This window comes from Clarias gariepinus, chromosome 3, assembly GCF_024256425.1.
Source record: "Clarias gariepinus isolate MV-2021 ecotype Netherlands chromosome 3, CGAR_prim_01v2, whole genome shotgun sequence".
Taxonomy (NCBI): Eukaryota; Metazoa; Chordata; class Actinopteri; order Siluriformes; family Clariidae; genus Clarias; species Clarias gariepinus.
This window is the reverse complement of record NC_071102.1, coordinates 15,008,485-15,026,557: the sequence shown is the minus strand read 5'-3', so window position 1 is coordinate 15,026,557 and position 18,073 is coordinate 15,008,485. Positions and strand designations below refer to the sequence as shown.

Below are 18,073 nucleotides of genomic sequence, written 5' to 3'. Positions count from 1 at the left end.
TAACCAAAGTCCTTGGAATGAGCTGTAGAAGACTTTACACAGTGTAGCCTTTAAAATGATCTCGGGACAAACGCGACTCTGCATGGAAATATTTGTTTTTTGGAACGGAAAGTGAATGTATGGCATAATCTAAGCTAAAATCAATCCAAAGAAATATTAGAGTGTGGCTAGTTCTGTGGTCAGGCAGTGTATAAATAGTGATTTCTGTATGAGACAAATCTCTGACATTTTTAACTAAATAATAGTGTGTGTGTGTGTGTGTATATATATATATAATATTTAACATGCTTAATATATACTCCTACAAAGTCAGTTTTTATTCATGCATTTTTATGTACTGTAGGTGTTTGTAATTGTATCTAATTAGTAATTTACATGTGATTTCACAAAGTATAAAATGTATTGCTGTCTGTAACCAAATGTATCAGAGGTTTCTTATATAAAGAATCTGGATAGGAGTGTTCAGGGGAATATTTACAGTATGGCAGAAAGGTGAAGGATGCTGCAAATATCTATTGAAAATGTTCTTCTGTCCCTGAAGAGCAACGGCTAATTGTATTATAAAAGGTACTATTCTGATCTGTATTTTATTTTAACACTTTTGCAATCAGAAAACAAAAAAAACAAATATATGCCTGTGAAATAATTGATTTTCCAGCCAAACTGCTTAAATCTTTTTAAAATTTCAAATAGTTTCAGTTTCAGTTTGCTGGTGCTCACTATGTACTGTAATTATATCAGCTAGTGTTTAAAGTTATCTTACTGTACCTTAACCTGATAATGAGCAAACTCAGATTTTTCCACATTTGTTTTATGCCAGCAATATTATCTTTATTAATTTCATATTTATTTAGAAGTCATTTGAAACATAACTTGGCCCTGTAACCAACTTTGGAAGCCAGTCACATTCCCTGTTGAAGCAGATACTCAAATGAACAAGCTTCATCTCATGGATCATCCTGACAGAATACTGATATTTGGGGAATTTCTCACATCCATATAAGCATTAAATCCATCATTTTATTGCTACATTCCATGAAACAACCTGGCACCTTACACTTAGGAATTGCCAGTCAGGGTGATTAATGATGAGCTACTTGTTATCCAGTAGGCTTGATCACAGCAGGCTAACAAGCAAATACAGTATCAGTATGGACATCTATTACCACAACTAATGTTAAAATGCTTTAGCTAGAAAACAGGAAAAGATGCAAATGGAACTGTGTGGTCTCTATAATGCTGGATAAATAAAAATGGGAAATCTTTATCTTTTTTTTTCATGTCTTCTACAAATGGTTTGTATTGGAATCATTGAAATGATCTAGAATGATATACCAGAGTAGTGTGCAATAGTAGACAAGACATTCCCTTAAAGATTTTACTATATAAAGGTGTAAAACAATGTGTCTTCCTTGATGGACCATGCTTCAAATGTGAAATATAAAACTAATAGTCAGGTCAAAAAAAAAAGTAAACTGTTTAGTTTGAGGAGTAAAGATATCCATGCTTGGAGATTTAGAATTATCAATATTAATGACCTTTTGTCAATATAATTGAGGTTGTACATGTGTATGTCTATTTTCATGCATAAACCTTAAAGATTTTATATAATAAAGATTTTAAACTAACATCGAGAAAACATAAAACAGAGTTCTGGACAATAGATCATGAAAATGAGAAGCAAATAACCATTATTTAGTGCCATTATACAAGTTCCTAATGAACATATGGATTATTTTTTTTTATATTTTACCAATAAAGCAGAAGATAATGATATAATTTTAAATGTATTTCACCTCAAGTGATAATGAAGGATATGTTTACTATTAGAGGATGGTTTATGTGTTAATGCCCAGCATTATTGGGTTGTTTTGTGTGTGTGTGTCATAATTTACCCTTAGAAAACAGCCTGACATTCATATAGCAGTCTGGGAGAACATGTGGCAAAATTCTGCTAAACACTCGATGATGGAAAACTTTACCATCTCTGTTCAAAAATCATGTTGTTCACCATATGGTCAGAATGATTAAAGATGTTTTAATCGCCAGATTGCTAGCTAAAGTGTGCTTTTCCTTAAAGAGTGAATAATGTTCAAACTGGTGCCAGGCGAGATTGGTGTCTGTGCGAATTCTTATTATAAGTTTTAGTCAACAGAACAGAACTGCTTTATCCTGATGAGGGTTTCAGTCAATTTGAAGACAATCTTCCAAAACACAGGGTGCGTGGCAGGGGAGTTCACCCCAGATGGTATTCCATAATAAGTTGAGTCATACTTCAATACTTTTTAAAATATCTTTTATTTTAAGTGATATTGTTCCTACAAAAACAATAAACTTTCCAAAACACTAGGCATTCACTCCACTATTTAGGTAACTCTCTACTGCATCATCACACAAATTTATTTAAAAAGTATTTATACGATAAATCGTTAAGTACACAGGTTTATGTATGTGTGTGTGTGTGTGTGTTTGTGTTTGTGTCAGACATGAACTGTGATATTTTGACAGAGAGTGTATTCTTTCTGCCTTCTACAAAGAGCCAAAGGATTGTTTTCCTCCAAACATCAGCATTTCATTCTCCCTTGTGGAACAGCAATATCATACAATACGTCAATCATATTACTGTAGCCACATTCCTGTGCTCTGAAACTGTAATACAGCATGAGGAAGAAAGGTGTCTAGTCTATGACATATCAACAGAAGAGAAAAAGAAAAGGAGAGAGAGAGAGAAAGAGGCAGAGAGCTGAACGGCTGGGTTTGGAGGGCTGGCCTTCACACTTCCATTACTGGATGTCTCCTCTTCTAGTTTCCTTTACCTTTTCCTTTTTTTCCTGGACAGAGGAGAAAAGAAGACACAGGATCAGTGTTTGATTTAGCACATCTGATTGGTACGTTACATCACAAACGCAAACACAGTGGTTACAAGTACACCGTGCAAGAACAATGTGAAGCTTCAATAGAAAGAGATGTTGGTCACTGTACGTTCAGGTGTAAATCATGCAAGCGCTGGTGCTGTATGGTAAGTAAAATGCACTTTTGTTCATTTTTAGACAATCGTGTGCATCTTGAGTACGTATGTAGATGCAAGAGAAAACATGAGAAAAACACATCCTCTACTTTTCTGAGCCATTTTTCCGAAACGGTCAAAATAGACAACTGTTATGAACATTTTTAAGCCTATCTCATCAGAGTCTTATAGAAAGATAGAGAAATGATGGGGAATGAAATACAGAACACAGGCAGTTCATCCGGGCTACAGACACTGGAAAAGGAGTAAACCAGAAGGAGAACCAGAAGGAAAGCCAACATGCGTGAATGCATGAGCTGAACTGTATTTCATCTGGAACATTAACATGTACATTTGGGAGACCTCTATGTTTTATGTAAACTTGTTTTTTTTTTTTTGTTTGTTTTTTAAAGGAATATACAGGATCAATGTTGATGTACTCATTCAAACGTCATTATGACCATAGAACACAGGGACTGGCAGATGCTCAGATGAATGGATTTAAAGCATACGGCTGTGTAACAAAAGGAAAGTACAATTGTTGATTTAGTGAAGATTGGATATGTTTATTTTCAGCATGGAGATTTATACCACACCAGAGTCTCCTAAGAGGCAACTAACACTTGGTTAAAGCATCTCCTGCGTGTGATACTGCACTCAGTTTTTTTTGGGCAAAATTCTACCAACTTGGCAAATCTTGATTTGGTCATTTCATCCAACATCTCCTTTCAGAAACGCTCCAGTTCTATTGAAGTGTGGAGGATCTTCTGTGCATAGGTCTTTTCTGCTCTTATATCAGTTTCTGATAGGATTTAGTTTTAGACTCTGACTGGCCCATTCCAAAAATAAACATTAAACTACTTCTCTTGAAGACTTCCGAATCATTTGTGCATTTGTTCAGCTGTGTAACAGAGGCCTGCAGTTTTTAATAGCTGGGTATCTGGAACAATCCATAATTAACTGAAGTGTCAGTCCCAGCTGAAACCAGGCAGTCCTAACAATATCCTGCCACAACCATGCTTACCTCTGAGTATGGGCTTCTTTAGATAATAAGATTTCGTTTTTTTTTTTTTTTTTACCAAAAAAAAAAAATCTTTCTGCAAAATATATGTTTGTTTTATTTATTTATTGTTTTCTTTTAGAATCAATGCCAACATTTTCTCCCGTGGCCTCAAACCTTAATATTTTTTTCATACAAAATGGCTTATATCTGACCACCCTCCCCCCATAACCTAGATATGTGAACATGAGAAATTGTTGCCATATGCAGGGAGTGATAAGTTTTTTATTTTATACTTTACCTTTTGTCAGTCCTATAGAAAGCAAGACTATGTAATATGTTTATAAAATATGATCCTGTGCATTTATAATAAGACATTTGCAGACCATGGCTTCATGATTCAAAAAAACAAAAAAGAATTAAGGAAAACATTACAAAAACAACTATTCTTCACGTGAGGTTCTGCTGTTTTTAATAAACATATATATATAGGGCTCAAGATTGTGCAATATTGAGTGACCTCATTTTTTTCAGCACAAAATATAATGAACTGAATTTTAGTTAATTTTAAACAACTATACAAACATGACTGAGCAAAAATAAATAAATAAATAAATAAATAAATAAATAAAAATGACATAAGTAAAAAAATATTACAGATACACATGATCATGTGTTTTTAAGGTTGTTTTTCGGTTGTTTCTATGACAATAATAATAATAATAATAATAATAATAATGTTAAGAATTCCCATATTATGTTAGAGGTAAATAATACCTTGTTCTACTGGACAAACCCAAATGCACAGTTTGATGTCTAAACCTCCCAGTCGACACCCATCGGCAAGGCTTCTATATAATCACTTTTTTTTTTTTTTACTCATTATTGACCTATGCTGTGTTGCCGGCACGGATCTGTGCCTCTTGAGTTTTAATTAATCTAAATCACTTTCCTGATGAGAGGAGGAATAATTACTTTTGAAGGAGATAACGCTGGTTAATTCTCTGTCATACCCCATTATAAAAGGGTGTGCACAAGGTTATTTTTCACTCTGTTGAATGACTATCGTAATGCACATCATAAAACCCTGCAGGTTTTAATAGGGGATTTGTGCTCATTTTATGTCTCCTGCACATTATAAAACGTATTACTTCACAGACCAATGTAAGCCAAAGATTTTGCATATTATGTCATGCCTGAACACTAGAAATATTTTTTCAGCAGTAAAGCTGGAACAAAATTAGCTGCAGGTCTGTAGAGCAATTCCCTCTTCACTCGAGCTCCTCTGGCTTCTGCATCCTACTCAAACACCCACTAAAGGCCTTGAGATCTCACCAAGACAAGAGCTTACAATGCTTGTGCATAAAGCCTTCACCACAGTCCAAACATACACAAACAGACTGAAGGACATCTGGCCTCTGGATTTGCGTCTTTTTTTCGTGTTTTTTTCCCCTTACATATTCTGATCAGTGCATGGCTAATACTTACTACTGTGCAATAATAGTAATAGTAATAGTAGTAGTGAGAGAGAGTTAATATTATTAATATTATTAATAGTAATAGTTCTCTTTACCTTTGGACTTGCCTTTGTTCTTGGTTGAGCAGGCTTTGGGGGCTGAAATGGTAGGCTGACACTCACCATCGTAGAGAGGCTTCACGAGAGTGCCAGTGCGAATCTTCATACCTGTACCAGGGTCACACTCACCCCAATTCCCAAACTTGTACTTGCAGTCAGCTGAACATAAAAGAGACACACGTACGTAGTAGCTTGTGTGTGTCTGTCACGTGACAAAATAAAGAAAGCACGCAGGATACCGAATACTTTTAGAATTTTAGGGAATAACACAAAGTGTGTTTGAAGCCTCACCACCAAAAGCCTTCTTCCAGTTGCAGGGCACTTTACACTTCACCTTCTTGATCTGATCGTCGCAAGTCCCATCCCTCTGACCTGGTCCACAGTCTCCATTTTTAGCTACACAGTTCCCAAAACGCCAGTCTGTGCAGTCAGAGGCCCCTTTCGATCCTTTACTTTTGTCTAACAGAGCACACGGAAATGTGTAAGATTATTAAAACTTGCTTGAATTGTGTTTTTCATGCAATAGACACACACACAGGAGGTGTAGGTAAGCAGGTGTTTGGCTCACTCAGAAGCTGAACCTGATCAAATTCGATCATTTCTAATGAAAAGTATTCTTGTGCTAATAAAATTTTATTTAAAATTTTCAAATTTCATTTGAGGATTTGGTGATAAAACTAAATGTGCGTATCATTCAATTAAATTCCATTTTATTTGTATAACGCTTTTACCAATTGTTATTTTCGCAAAGCAGCTTTACACAGTCAAAAGAAAATTATGGAAGTTTGTATGAAATCAAAATGAGGGCTATTACATTATTCTTTTAAGAATTACCTTTCTTGTTTTTTCCAGCCTCTGTAGTGACAATCATCAAAGCCACTAGAAGCAGAAAGATGGTAGAAAACAGGCCACGCATCCTAAAAGATCCAAGCACACAAACGTTATTATATTATTTTATAAGTGGAGTAATTAATTAATTTGTTTCAAATCTGCGCATTGTTAATTCATTAGACAAGTAAGCAAACCCACCCCCCAACCCCACCCCCCCACTGTGTTGCTATTTACATCCCTATAAATGAACATGCCTACCAGGATCCCTAAGAGTTAATGCACAATCAGTTGTGTAACCATTCAGTGTGAGGTAACGGCTTGTTTCATTTGTAATGTGTCATTTTCTTCATCCACTTAAAATGATCTCCTCTTGCACACCTTTTTGGGTTTAAAAGATTAAGAGATATACAGCATACACATTATATATATATATATATATATATATATATATATATATATATATATATGTTATGCAGAATTAATCGGTATGTAATGTACAGCGGAGCAGAAGGTTTACTAACTATTGTTCAGTGTTTTGAACTGTGGAAACTGTTGTTGGTTTAAATTTAAATTTTTTTGAAGGTCACAGAACCAATTAATACAACTTTAGTTAATACAGAGCTTATAAAGTAGTGCTAATACATATGCTGTAATCAATAAATTATTACAAGTTTACCTATTAAGTAAAGAAAATGCCACATGGAAGTAGAACAGTGTAAGGTGGCTTTATTACATTTCTGAATTTGATTCTGAATTATGGTCTTGAGATCATTTAAAATGTTACCCTTCAAACATTATGTGCACCCTCACAATCACATGGTGACATACAGCAAGTCCTAAACAATGCAGCACAAGATAACTAATCTGGCTGTACTTTGAATCGACATGTAGTGCAACATGGGTAATAAGACGCTTTATTTTCATCAACGATGTAATACACTTAAACAGAGAGGACGAAGCGATCTTTAGGAACGACACTAACGACTGTTCACTAAAATGCTTATTTTTTACTGACTATGCTGAGATAGTCGACATGAAATTTTGCACCATCTTTAGTTAAGTGTTAATATAAAGGCTGTTCGTAGGATGGGGGTCCAAAACAGGGAGATCCAGGTCATAGTGACATGTGAGCTGACGGGACATAAACGAAAAGTTAAAAATGGTTGCCTTCTAAAAAGGTCCATGAGTAAAAAAATAAAAAATAATAAAACATTTAAATTTTATATATACATTATATATATATACAGTATATATATATAGTAAATTGTAAGGTATCGTATGTGCTTTATAATAGTTGTAGACAGTTTATTATGCATTTTGCAAGGTTCATTACCAAAAGTTTGTCATTCTATATGATTTAAAATTACAGTTTAAACTTTCATAGCTACTGCATATTCAATCTGTTGGTAATTAGGGCTCTAGATGTCACAAAGTCACAAAACAGCTGCATTAAACATTTTCATGTGAATGTAGGGCATTTCAGTATTTTAATTCTGCCCTCGTTAATGGCTAACTGTGAAATTGAGAACCACTGCACACCCCTAATGGCTATGCCGTCGTAGATGGAAGTGGATGTGGGATGTGATGTTAAAAATCCCCCAGCCAGGTGAGTCCACTGAAAACTGTGCTTGTGCGATCGTCCAATATTTCACCTAATAATAAATAAATCTATATATTTATATAATAAATTTTAGACACACCAGAATCTATTTCATAATCTGTGTGTAGTTTGGACCGATTGCTGTTTAAAAATACATGCATTTGTATCCAAGCCATTTATTTTTACATTAGCTTACAATAAATGTAAACATTTAGATTACATCTAAGTATAATTTAATGTAATTTAATGTAATGCATGCATTTTTTAAAACTGGGTTTAGTATAGAAAAAATATATAAATTACAACAGATTTGATCGGATGTGCCTAACCCCATCTTTTGATAAGCTGTCTAAAGGTGATGTTAAGAGTGTGTGAGGAAGAGAAGAGACCCACAGGTTTAATGTTATAAATGGAATACTACAGGTCCATTAATCGTCCACTAAAGCACAGGGACCATTTTAACCACATAATATATTTAACACACACCCCTTTGCATTCATTTTATAGACATGCTATTCAGGTAGCACCATGGCTTAGTGGATAGAGCTCTTTTTCCTGAACCTCCAGAGCTGGAGTTTCGAATCTCGCGTCTAATCTGTGTGTAGACAGTAAAGGCAAATAAAATCAATTTGCATTCGTATAGCGCTTTACAATGATTATTTTTCGCAAAGCAGCTTTAAATAATTTTTTTTAATGGAAATAAATTAGAACATGTACAGATAAAACGACTATAACTATAAATTGTTTGTCCCTAATGAAGCCGATAGTTACAGTGGAAAGAAAGAAAAACCCCACCCCTATACAAGTACTTTATGCACCCACTTTATGCATCACTGCAGTAAATTCTATGTATGTTCTCCCACACCCACATGACTCCCACAAATGGACAGAGCTACACTGCAGTCGGTATACGGTCTGAAAAACTTCACGGCATCACTCCAAAGATCAACAAGAACAAACCAACATGACGGCTAAATACAGCCCAAATATATACAGAGAGGAACAAAAACATGTATACACACTTCAACATGAAAAATGTACGCCTGTCTTCTGATGGTCACATGATCACTTTAATGATGGTACAAATACTGACATCTTTAGAAGAAACAATACTAGACCTTGCTGCCGTAATTCAATAAGAGTTTTAAAAAAGGACTATAGACTGTTGAAAGTGTGTATAAATTTTTTTGTGTAGCGTACTAATATTTCATCCTGCTTTAAATAAACATCTTCTGATGTTTCATTAATGTTTATATAATAGTAGTAACAATGTACTTAAATTACAATTATGCGGCCAACCAATATTATCTCATGGATAATATTATGCACTGTATGTTTTTTATCATGAATTCACAATAATTATTAAAAAAACAATAAAAAAGATCTTATTATTCTTATTATATTGTTATATACATTCGGGCATACATTCTTATGATATGCCCGAAGCGCAGAACAAAAACAGGTACAGTAGGAGTTTGGGACTGTTTTAGTATGGGTTCATTTCTTGAAGTACTGTAATGTAAATAGCTTTATTTAATATAATTTATAGGTTTTTAAAAATTGAACTTTAATGGTGTGTAAAGTAGCTACAATGCAACTTTAAATTGTATTTTAATTGGTTATCAAATTACTCTGTCTTACAACAGTAACAATATTCCAGTCTAAATACTTTCTCAATTCAGACCAACCATGGTGGGTTGTATAATCTGATTTGTTATTGCTGATTTAGCAATAACTGACTAGATATTTATCCCACATTCAGCTGTGAGGCGGCTCTGTGTGCATAGAGTTTCCATGTTCTCCCAGTGCTTGGTGGTTTCCTCCTGGTTCTCTGGTTTCCTCCCACAGTCCAAAGACATGCAGATTAGGTAAACTGCCATTCCCAAATATTCTGTAGTGTGTGAATGTTGAGGGATCACGGTCATAAAACGGGAATAAATACAATGGTAATCACCACTAGCCTCCACGGCCCCATATATATAGGGAGAGAGAGAGAGAGAGAAAATTAATGAATGCACTAATGGTTGCTTTTTGATTGCTCTGTAAACTAAACATCAGTGAAACACATTTTATTTTCTTTCTTAGAAAATTTTTTTCCCCATCCTTTATTTGGGCCGATGCCTGTTGTTTATTGGAGCATTGTGGGGAGTTTCACTTTGTGTCACGCTCCGCCACACTTGTTCTTGTTACAGCACACCACTAGTAGCTCCGAGGTCCAGCCTTAGTGATATAAATTGGATGCAGAAGAAATGGCTTTCGTGCCATTCACGAAATACACGACATATAAAAATATCTATTAACAGACATGTTTTTTTATGTCCGTCCATGTTTTTACAGCCTTTTAAAAAATACACACTGCTACCATCTTTCCTCAGTTAAAATGTGTGTAGGTGACAAATTAATAAACTGCAGCTTTACTTTACGGACCAAGTTGTTTGTTCCTGCAGCTGCATTCGTTTTATTAGCTGCCAGTCTTTGAGGAACACTCACTGAGTGTGTTTCAGTCTGATTAAAAACACACCCACATAGAGCTGTTGTTCAGAAACTGTATGGCTCCTACAGCTGAGTACACTCTTTATCGCTGGCTTGCATCTCCATGGTGATAGCAAAAGCATGGGATTGCAAACAGTAGGAGAGTATAGATCCACCACCATGGGACATCACTACACCGAGACAAAGCACGCACATACGTGCACACGCGTGCACACACACACACACACACACACACACGCTGTTGTGTGCAAACGTTTGGGGTATTTTTCGATTTTAAGTATAATATTAGACTGCTTTAACCAATCTGTGCCATGAACATTATTCTATCTGTAATGCTTTGCTCAGTAAATACCGATATACAACATATTTCTTGAATTCTAAAGAAATCAAGTTTTGGTAGAAGTGATTTTGTGATAATCTGCTCTGAATTTGGTACATTTTTAACATAAGTAATAAAAGGGTTTACTTAAATCTTTGGCTCAAACCATACGTAATTATAGCAGTGTTAATCAGACACTGGAGATTTTCCTGGCAAACTTCGGCAGCCAGTCGTTCAGCAGGGCTCAGGAACACGTTTCATGTTTTCAACATTATTTTAAGAAGAATTTGAGCCCATTTTATTAACCAGTTATAGACAATACAAAGGTTACATGGACAGTGTTCTTGTTGTCTCCATCCAGCCAACAGGAGACTCAACTGACCCACGGTGTCCTTTAAATTTCCATTCAGTGTCTTACTCTTCACCTGAGCCTCTCATTATATGGTGCCAAACTTTTATGGCTAGCCATAACTATGGGCAATAAAACCTGCTCTATATCCCCCTCTCTCTTGGCCTGGTCAAAGGCAAATACTTAGGCTTCATCCTCTATAAATCTAGCCTACTGACCCACTAAATCCATCTGTTCTTTCTAAAAATTCTAATTAGGTGTCACTTGCCCACTTGCCTGCCAGAGCATGACTAAAGCTGTCACCCCTCTTTTCCTGGGCCCCAAAATTCAGTTGGCTCTTAAAATTGTCCATTTTCCCTTTTCTTTCCCAAACCTTTCCCCACTTCTCTTTTCCCCACCACCTTCTTTCTCTGCCAAGAAATGCGGCCCACCGGTGCCCTGAGTGCCCTGTAAGTGTGTGTGTTTTTGGGCTATAATATGACTGCAATTGGAAATGATCAACGTGGCTGTTCTGACCTATTGTGTCCCACGTAAAATTATGCACAACATACATGCACACGCACGCACACACACCTTGTTTTCTAAAATGGAAAACAACTTTAATGTATGCATTTATGTGTGTGTGTGTGTGTGTGTGTGTGTGTGTGCACGCGCAGTGTTTCCTGCATGACAAGTTGGAATTAAACTAATTTCCATACCAGAGGGAAAAAAAAACCACAAAGATGTGACCCAATTCGCTGGTTCTGGCAGGGCTGTGCTCTCATCAGGAGGCCTTTGGCTGTAAAAAGCTTCATTCAGACGTGTAAAAAGCCGTCTCACTGCCAACACATCTTAGATCCATTACTGTTGTGCCCTAACATCACACTTAAGTAAAAAATGAATTTGTAAGAGACCAATCTGAATACCAAAAGCATTACCGGACGGTTTTCTACAAGAGCGTAGATCAAAGATCAATAGAGAACCTCTGAGCCATAAAATACTTTAACTACGGACACATAGACGGGCACGGACACACACAAAAAACACACACACACGCAGGAAGGACTACAGAGAGAGAGAGAACTGAAGAGGCACAAGTCCAGACAGTGAGTAACATGCATCGTACATAAAACCAGCTGCCACGGTAAACACAACAGCACATTCTCCAGGAAGCTGTTATTACACGACCTGTGATTAAGCATCATAAACACTGTATGTCCTGTGTAGGCATGCAAAAACAAATGCACACATTTCCTCTACCTATCTCACTCTCTCTTCATTAAATGATAATGGAATTGTGACCCATAAACAAACACACACAGACACACAACTACACACACACACACACACACACACACACAGGGGAAACAAAGATCCATGTACAGCCCTCCTCAGGTCACTACCCTGATTATTCAAAAGAAAGCTTGAGTGCTTTAAAGCCATCAGAGCAGAAGCATTGCTACAGTACTTCCATGCTAAAGCATTCAGACCCCTGTGGCTTTGCACTTCTTCTGCAAAAAAAAAGTTCACATGAAGTTGAACTATGTATTGTGGTCTCGCACAATTATACTCCCTCCTGTCTTTTCATGCAAAATATGGACATGGAAATATGGACAAAATAAGGTTTGAAATCAAGCAAATGCAGTTACACGGTAAAAAAAAACCTAATCTGTAGGAAGCACTTAAGCCATAGAATAGAATATATTTGCCAGAATGATAGCACTCTATCACATAATTTATTTATTTATTTTTACAGGCTTGGCTCTCTTTTCAGATTAATAGAGGGGGAAAAAACAGACACTTAATTGTTGTCTCAAACACAACCACTACTTTTACTCCAGTAGAAGGCGGATTTACCAAATATGTCTCGTCTTCTTCAGTTTCAGTGTAGGCTCAAAATATTTTGTATTTTCAGTTTAATTAAACTTTTCACTTTTATTACAAGTTTAATCTTGACATTCACTAGGCAGCAGTTAAGCTTGTTTAATTTAAATAGTCAACAAACTATAGTAACTCGTTATCTATAATTATTATTTTGCTCTTTATAAAAGTTCTTAAAAATACATGAAAAAGTAAAAGTGCAAACCCCATGTCTGTACAACACACACTTCAGAAGCCTCGTCGTCGACTACACTTTGGAAAAACATGGCACTAGGATGTTAGTTCTTTTCGAATGTTGAATGCAGACTACATCATTTGTAATCAGTTCTTGCTTTTTATGCACATGTCTGCTATTCACATGCAAAGAGTGTATGGAAAAATTCCCACCATTTCTCAATTCTCATCCCCCCTTTACCACACAACCAAAAGGAATTGGTTGAAAAAAAAATTGAATGTTATGTCTAGCATGAAATGTGATTGTAATCCCTTGAATGAGAACTGAGGCAGTGGAAGGGAGGAAACAGGCGAGGGAAGCAAGCATACAAACACCGGCTGGGTGAAAAGGTCTAAAATGGGGCACGACAGAGAAGAAAAGAAGTAAAGCATTTCTCTCTCTCTCCAGCCTGACCCTTTTGACTCAGCTCGCCTTAATCAGCCCATTCAAGTCAAGAGGGGTTGAACACAGCCAAGGGCAGTAAAAGCACACAAACTGCCTCTCGCAACCTCCTCACCAACTCCTTTTACTCACTCACTCACTTTTGTACCTATTGTTAGCAGTGATGTTTGTGAAGTAGTCTATTGGGTTTGCTTATCAAGGCACACCAGAACTACTTTACAGAAATACACCCTCGGTAAAAAAGTGTTGCAAACTTAAAAATTTGTAACAGACTACAAAGGCATGGTTAATGTCAACTAGCAGTGCAACTCCAACTTTTTTTTGTGTCCAGACTAACAGAGAGAAATGCAACCAAACTTTTTTTTTTTTTTAGGTAACAGACTACAAAAGAAATGTTAATGTAGACTACAAATGTAAATTTCCTTTTTTTGTGCGTAGTCTAGACTACACATTCAAAGGGAAAAATGTTACCAAACTTTTTTTTTGTTTTTGTTTTTTGTAACAGACTACAAAGGCTGAGTTAATGTAACTTTTTTTTGTTGTTCCCAGTCTAGACTACACAATCAAAGGCAGAAATGTAACCAATCCTTTTGTTTTGTAACAGACTACAAAGGCAAGGTTAATATAAAATATAACTGTAACTTTTTTCCCTGCCCAGCCTAGACTACACGTTGGCTGCTTTTTTTTTTTTTTTGTAACAGACTACAAGGCTACAGATTAATATAAACTACAGCTGGACATCTTTTGCCAGGAACAAGTTCTAAGGGAGAAAAATGTCCAAATAAGAACAATCTTCGAATCTTGCTTTGTTTTATTTGCCTTTATCATCTGCAATTAGATTCAGTATTTATAATGAAAAGAAAAACTCCCAGCCCAGTATTGCTCTGCGCTTCTCCCCAGGTGTTAAAAGTGAACTTTATGAACTTACTCGGTCGCTCTGTTACAAGTTCCGCACACAGAAACAGAAGTTAGGAAACCTGCGAGTTCGTCTCCAGCATCCGCTCTCAGCCCCGCTCTCTGAGTGTGTGTGTGTGAGTGTGTGTGTGTGTGTCGCGCTTTGTTTCTGTCCGCTCAGGCCCCCTGTCTCAACCGGGTTTAAATTAAACACCCCATGACGCCCCGCGTCACGTGACCAGCATTCCTCCGGCTGGGGTAAGAAAGCGCGGCAGCGTCCTGCACACCACAAACTCATAACGGCTGCGTTAAACTAAACCAATGTCTAACTCTTTGTTCCCCCCCTTGTTCTCTTTCTATGTATATACAGTACTGGTAGAGGTCTGTTGACCTGTGTGTGGGTTTACCACAGTTACAGCCCAAAGGTTAGAGAATACAGGGCCGGGATTATATCACCACATATCCTAAAACTAGCCTACACGTTCCTCAACTGAGTGGGATATATGTGTGTGTGTGTGTGTGTGTGTGTGTGTGTGTCCCCGCTATGACAGTGTGTTCATGTAGCACCGTTGACACTATCAGTCAGGGGTGTACTGTACACTGGAGGACCCGAAACCACTCTCGGAGAAGTGTGTCTGTATGTCTGTATGTCTGTCCAGCCAGATTTTGGTACAGCATCATGCAAAACTGGCTAAACAGAATTTAATGAAACTTTGTCAGTACTTAGGTTTTTGCCTGAAGTTTAACCTGCGCCAAATCTAAATATCGAGTAGAAGTGAATTACTGTATGAGCAGTTACTATATGTCATGGCCACAGACATAGCTGTTTGTAACATTTTTTTTATTTTTTATTTAGCACTTTTTCCCTTGAGGTGGGCGTGGTTATACTATATCAATCACCGTGATGGTTTACGCGTATAGTCAGGGTATGCGGAAGAATCGGAAACGACAGTAGTACACCTACAAATCCCCCAAATCCTCAAGAAACAGAAATAAAACTGCAATACTGCATGGCTTACTCCAAAAAATTGAAAAAGAAAAGTAGGCTATGATAACTGAACCTTCAAAGATGTATGGACAGATCAGTGTATGTTTATTCTTCCTGTGGGAAGTTTAAAACCAGTTTGTTTCATATGTTCTGAAAGCAATAAATGTGAAGCACCACTATGAGATGAAACACAGGTCGTTATAGCCGTCATGTTGACCAGTGGTCATAAAAATGGGAATTAATACAATGATATTCACCACTGGCCTCCACAGTCCCTAGGTACACTATAGAGTTTCCTAGATGGATGGATGGAAATGTACAGTACATAAGAATATTTAAAACATTTCTTTTTCCTTTCATTCTTAAAATAAACTCTTATCTGTGTGAAAATGCAAAACACACATTTTGTAAGTGCATGAAGATCCAATCAGTAAAGCGAATATCATGCAAGAGTACTAAAAAAAGCAAAAAGAATGGTCTAAGTTGTCATAATGTAATTTAAGCTGTGTTGATTGATTCACAATGTAACCAACTGTACATTCAAGTAACGTTCAAGAAATTCTATCTTAAAAGTTGCCGTTAGCCTTTCAGAGCACAGAGCATGTAGCTGTGGTGCAATTAACATTAACTAATTAAATAGAGAGGCAGAGAAACATTCTGTATTTATTGGTAGTGAAAAGCAGTGAAAAATTGTTCCGGTGGTCCAGGCATATGATAACAAGCATTTGCACGTTATTGCAGGCCTGGATCACCGGAACTGTGATAACGCGCTCGTGCACACATGCTTGCCCGCGTTCCAGTACTTTGCCAATTACACTACATCTCTGATCTTCACTCTGGAAGGAGTTTTCTAAAAGGCCAGTTTTGAGTGACCTGAAACAGAGATTGTACATTTGTGGATGAAAGGCCCCATTTTAAACATACCTGTGTGCACGTTTATATGTACAGTATATGTGGACAAGTCTTTAAAGAGACATATTACAGTAAATTTTTATTAGGGTAAATGTGACTGATGGCTGTGGTGTGCATACATTTTTATTAATAAAAATAATAATTGTATGTAGTATTTTCTTAACTCTACTTGTATGAGAGGCCAACCATTTTTACAGCAGTGTGTGTGTATTTGTCTGAGGTACTGTAACTAGCAAATTCATGAGACCAGAGAGAGAAAAAATTGTTAAATTCATTTATCTCAAACAGCACAAATGGTGTTACATATTTCGCATAAAATGTATAAAATATTTTTACCTATTTGATTACAATGTAAAACACTACAAAGAAAATCAATACACAGATACAAAAATGTAACAAAATAAACATTTATTTATTTGGGGAAAAGAAATGAAGACAAAATGCCTGGCATGGCAGATCCAATCCCTGGCATTTATCTGCATGAATGGCATCACATGCATCCTGCATTACTTGGAGTAGTACCACTTTCGTTCACTTTCCACCACCATGGTGAAACGATTTCCTTTATTGGATTTAGAGATAGGAAATACAGTTGAAGTAACAGTAAAACAAAATGTGGTAATGTACTTTATGTCCCCATGCTGACCAATAGCAGTACACATGGTGAAATTTCCAGCACACTGCTCAGTGGCATTGGCAAGGTAACAGATGAAAAAGGTTGGAACCTGCCTCATCAATGAATATATAATCATAGGGAACTGCACTGGCATCAAGGTTAAGCACTTCTCTAAAAAAAAAAAAGGAAAGTGACCATAACAAACAAAAGGACCACATACAGTACCATTGAGGCACAGAGTTTACAGAGTAGAGGATGCTCTACTCACATGCACATATTGGTATTGTTGTTCCTTCACTTGGTCAGAGTTGTGCTCAAATGGAACACAAATTACTAGTTTCATCCTTAGCAGGTGTTGATTCAAGACACAGTGATTGTGGACAGGCTGACCTGGTCAATGTTAAGGAAAAGGGACATGGTCTTCCAGGATTCTGTCTTTGATTTCCCTCAGGGTAACGGCATGATTTTCCAACACCATGTGGGTTATGGTGGTCCCTTGCTTGTCTGTGCATTTTAAGCCTCTGCAATTTCTTCCTGGCCATCTTACTTTTCTGTGAAAAAATATATTCAATTTAATTCAATTCAATCCATTTATATATATATATATATATATATATATATATATATATATATATATAGCACTTTTAACAATTGTCATTGTCACCAAGCAGCTTTACACAATCAAAAATTATGGAAATTTTTATGAAATATAAAAAATGTGAATGAATCATAGATATATATACACATTTCCATTCAATATAGTATAAATTGTATAGTGCTTTTAACAATAGACATTATCACAAAGCAGCTTTACAGTACAAGAATACAAATTATGGATAAATTAGAAAAATTTAAAAATATAAAACCAAAATGTTAAATATATTAGAAAACAAAAGCTAGGCATCAGGATGCATCAGTCAATGTGTAATAAGAACTTAAACTTGAAGGAAAGCCAGCAGGAAACACAGACATGAGGTCTCCCTGGAAAGATAAAGCAACAAGCTACTTCACC

At 36.3% G+C, this 18,073-nt stretch overlaps 1 protein-coding gene across 2 annotated transcripts; it reads right to left on the bottom strand.

Moving 5' to 3' along the window:
* Nucleotides 1–2,279: 2,279 nt before the first annotated feature.
* Nucleotides 2,280–14,742, bottom strand: mdka (midkine a). 2 transcript variants are annotated; one of them, XM_053492444.1, is made up of 5 exons: nt 14,580–14,742; nt 6,418–6,500; nt 5,875–6,042; nt 5,593–5,742; nt 2,280–2,831 (listed from the first exon to the last, which is right to left on the bottom strand). In XM_053492444.1, the coding sequence occupies exons 2-5, from the start codon at nt 6,497–6,499 to the stop codon at nt 2,803–2,805; spliced, it is 429 nt and encodes a 142-aa protein (XP_053348419.1). In that variant the 5' UTR covers nt 6,500; nt 14,580–14,742; the 3' UTR covers nt 2,280–2,802. The 2 variants fall into 2 exon arrangements, with proteins under 2 accessions (XP_053348419.1, XP_053348418.1); XM_053492443.1 differs by having other exon boundaries at nt 5,581–5,742; nt 14,580–14,741.
* Nucleotides 14,743–18,073: the final 3,331 nt, after the last annotated feature.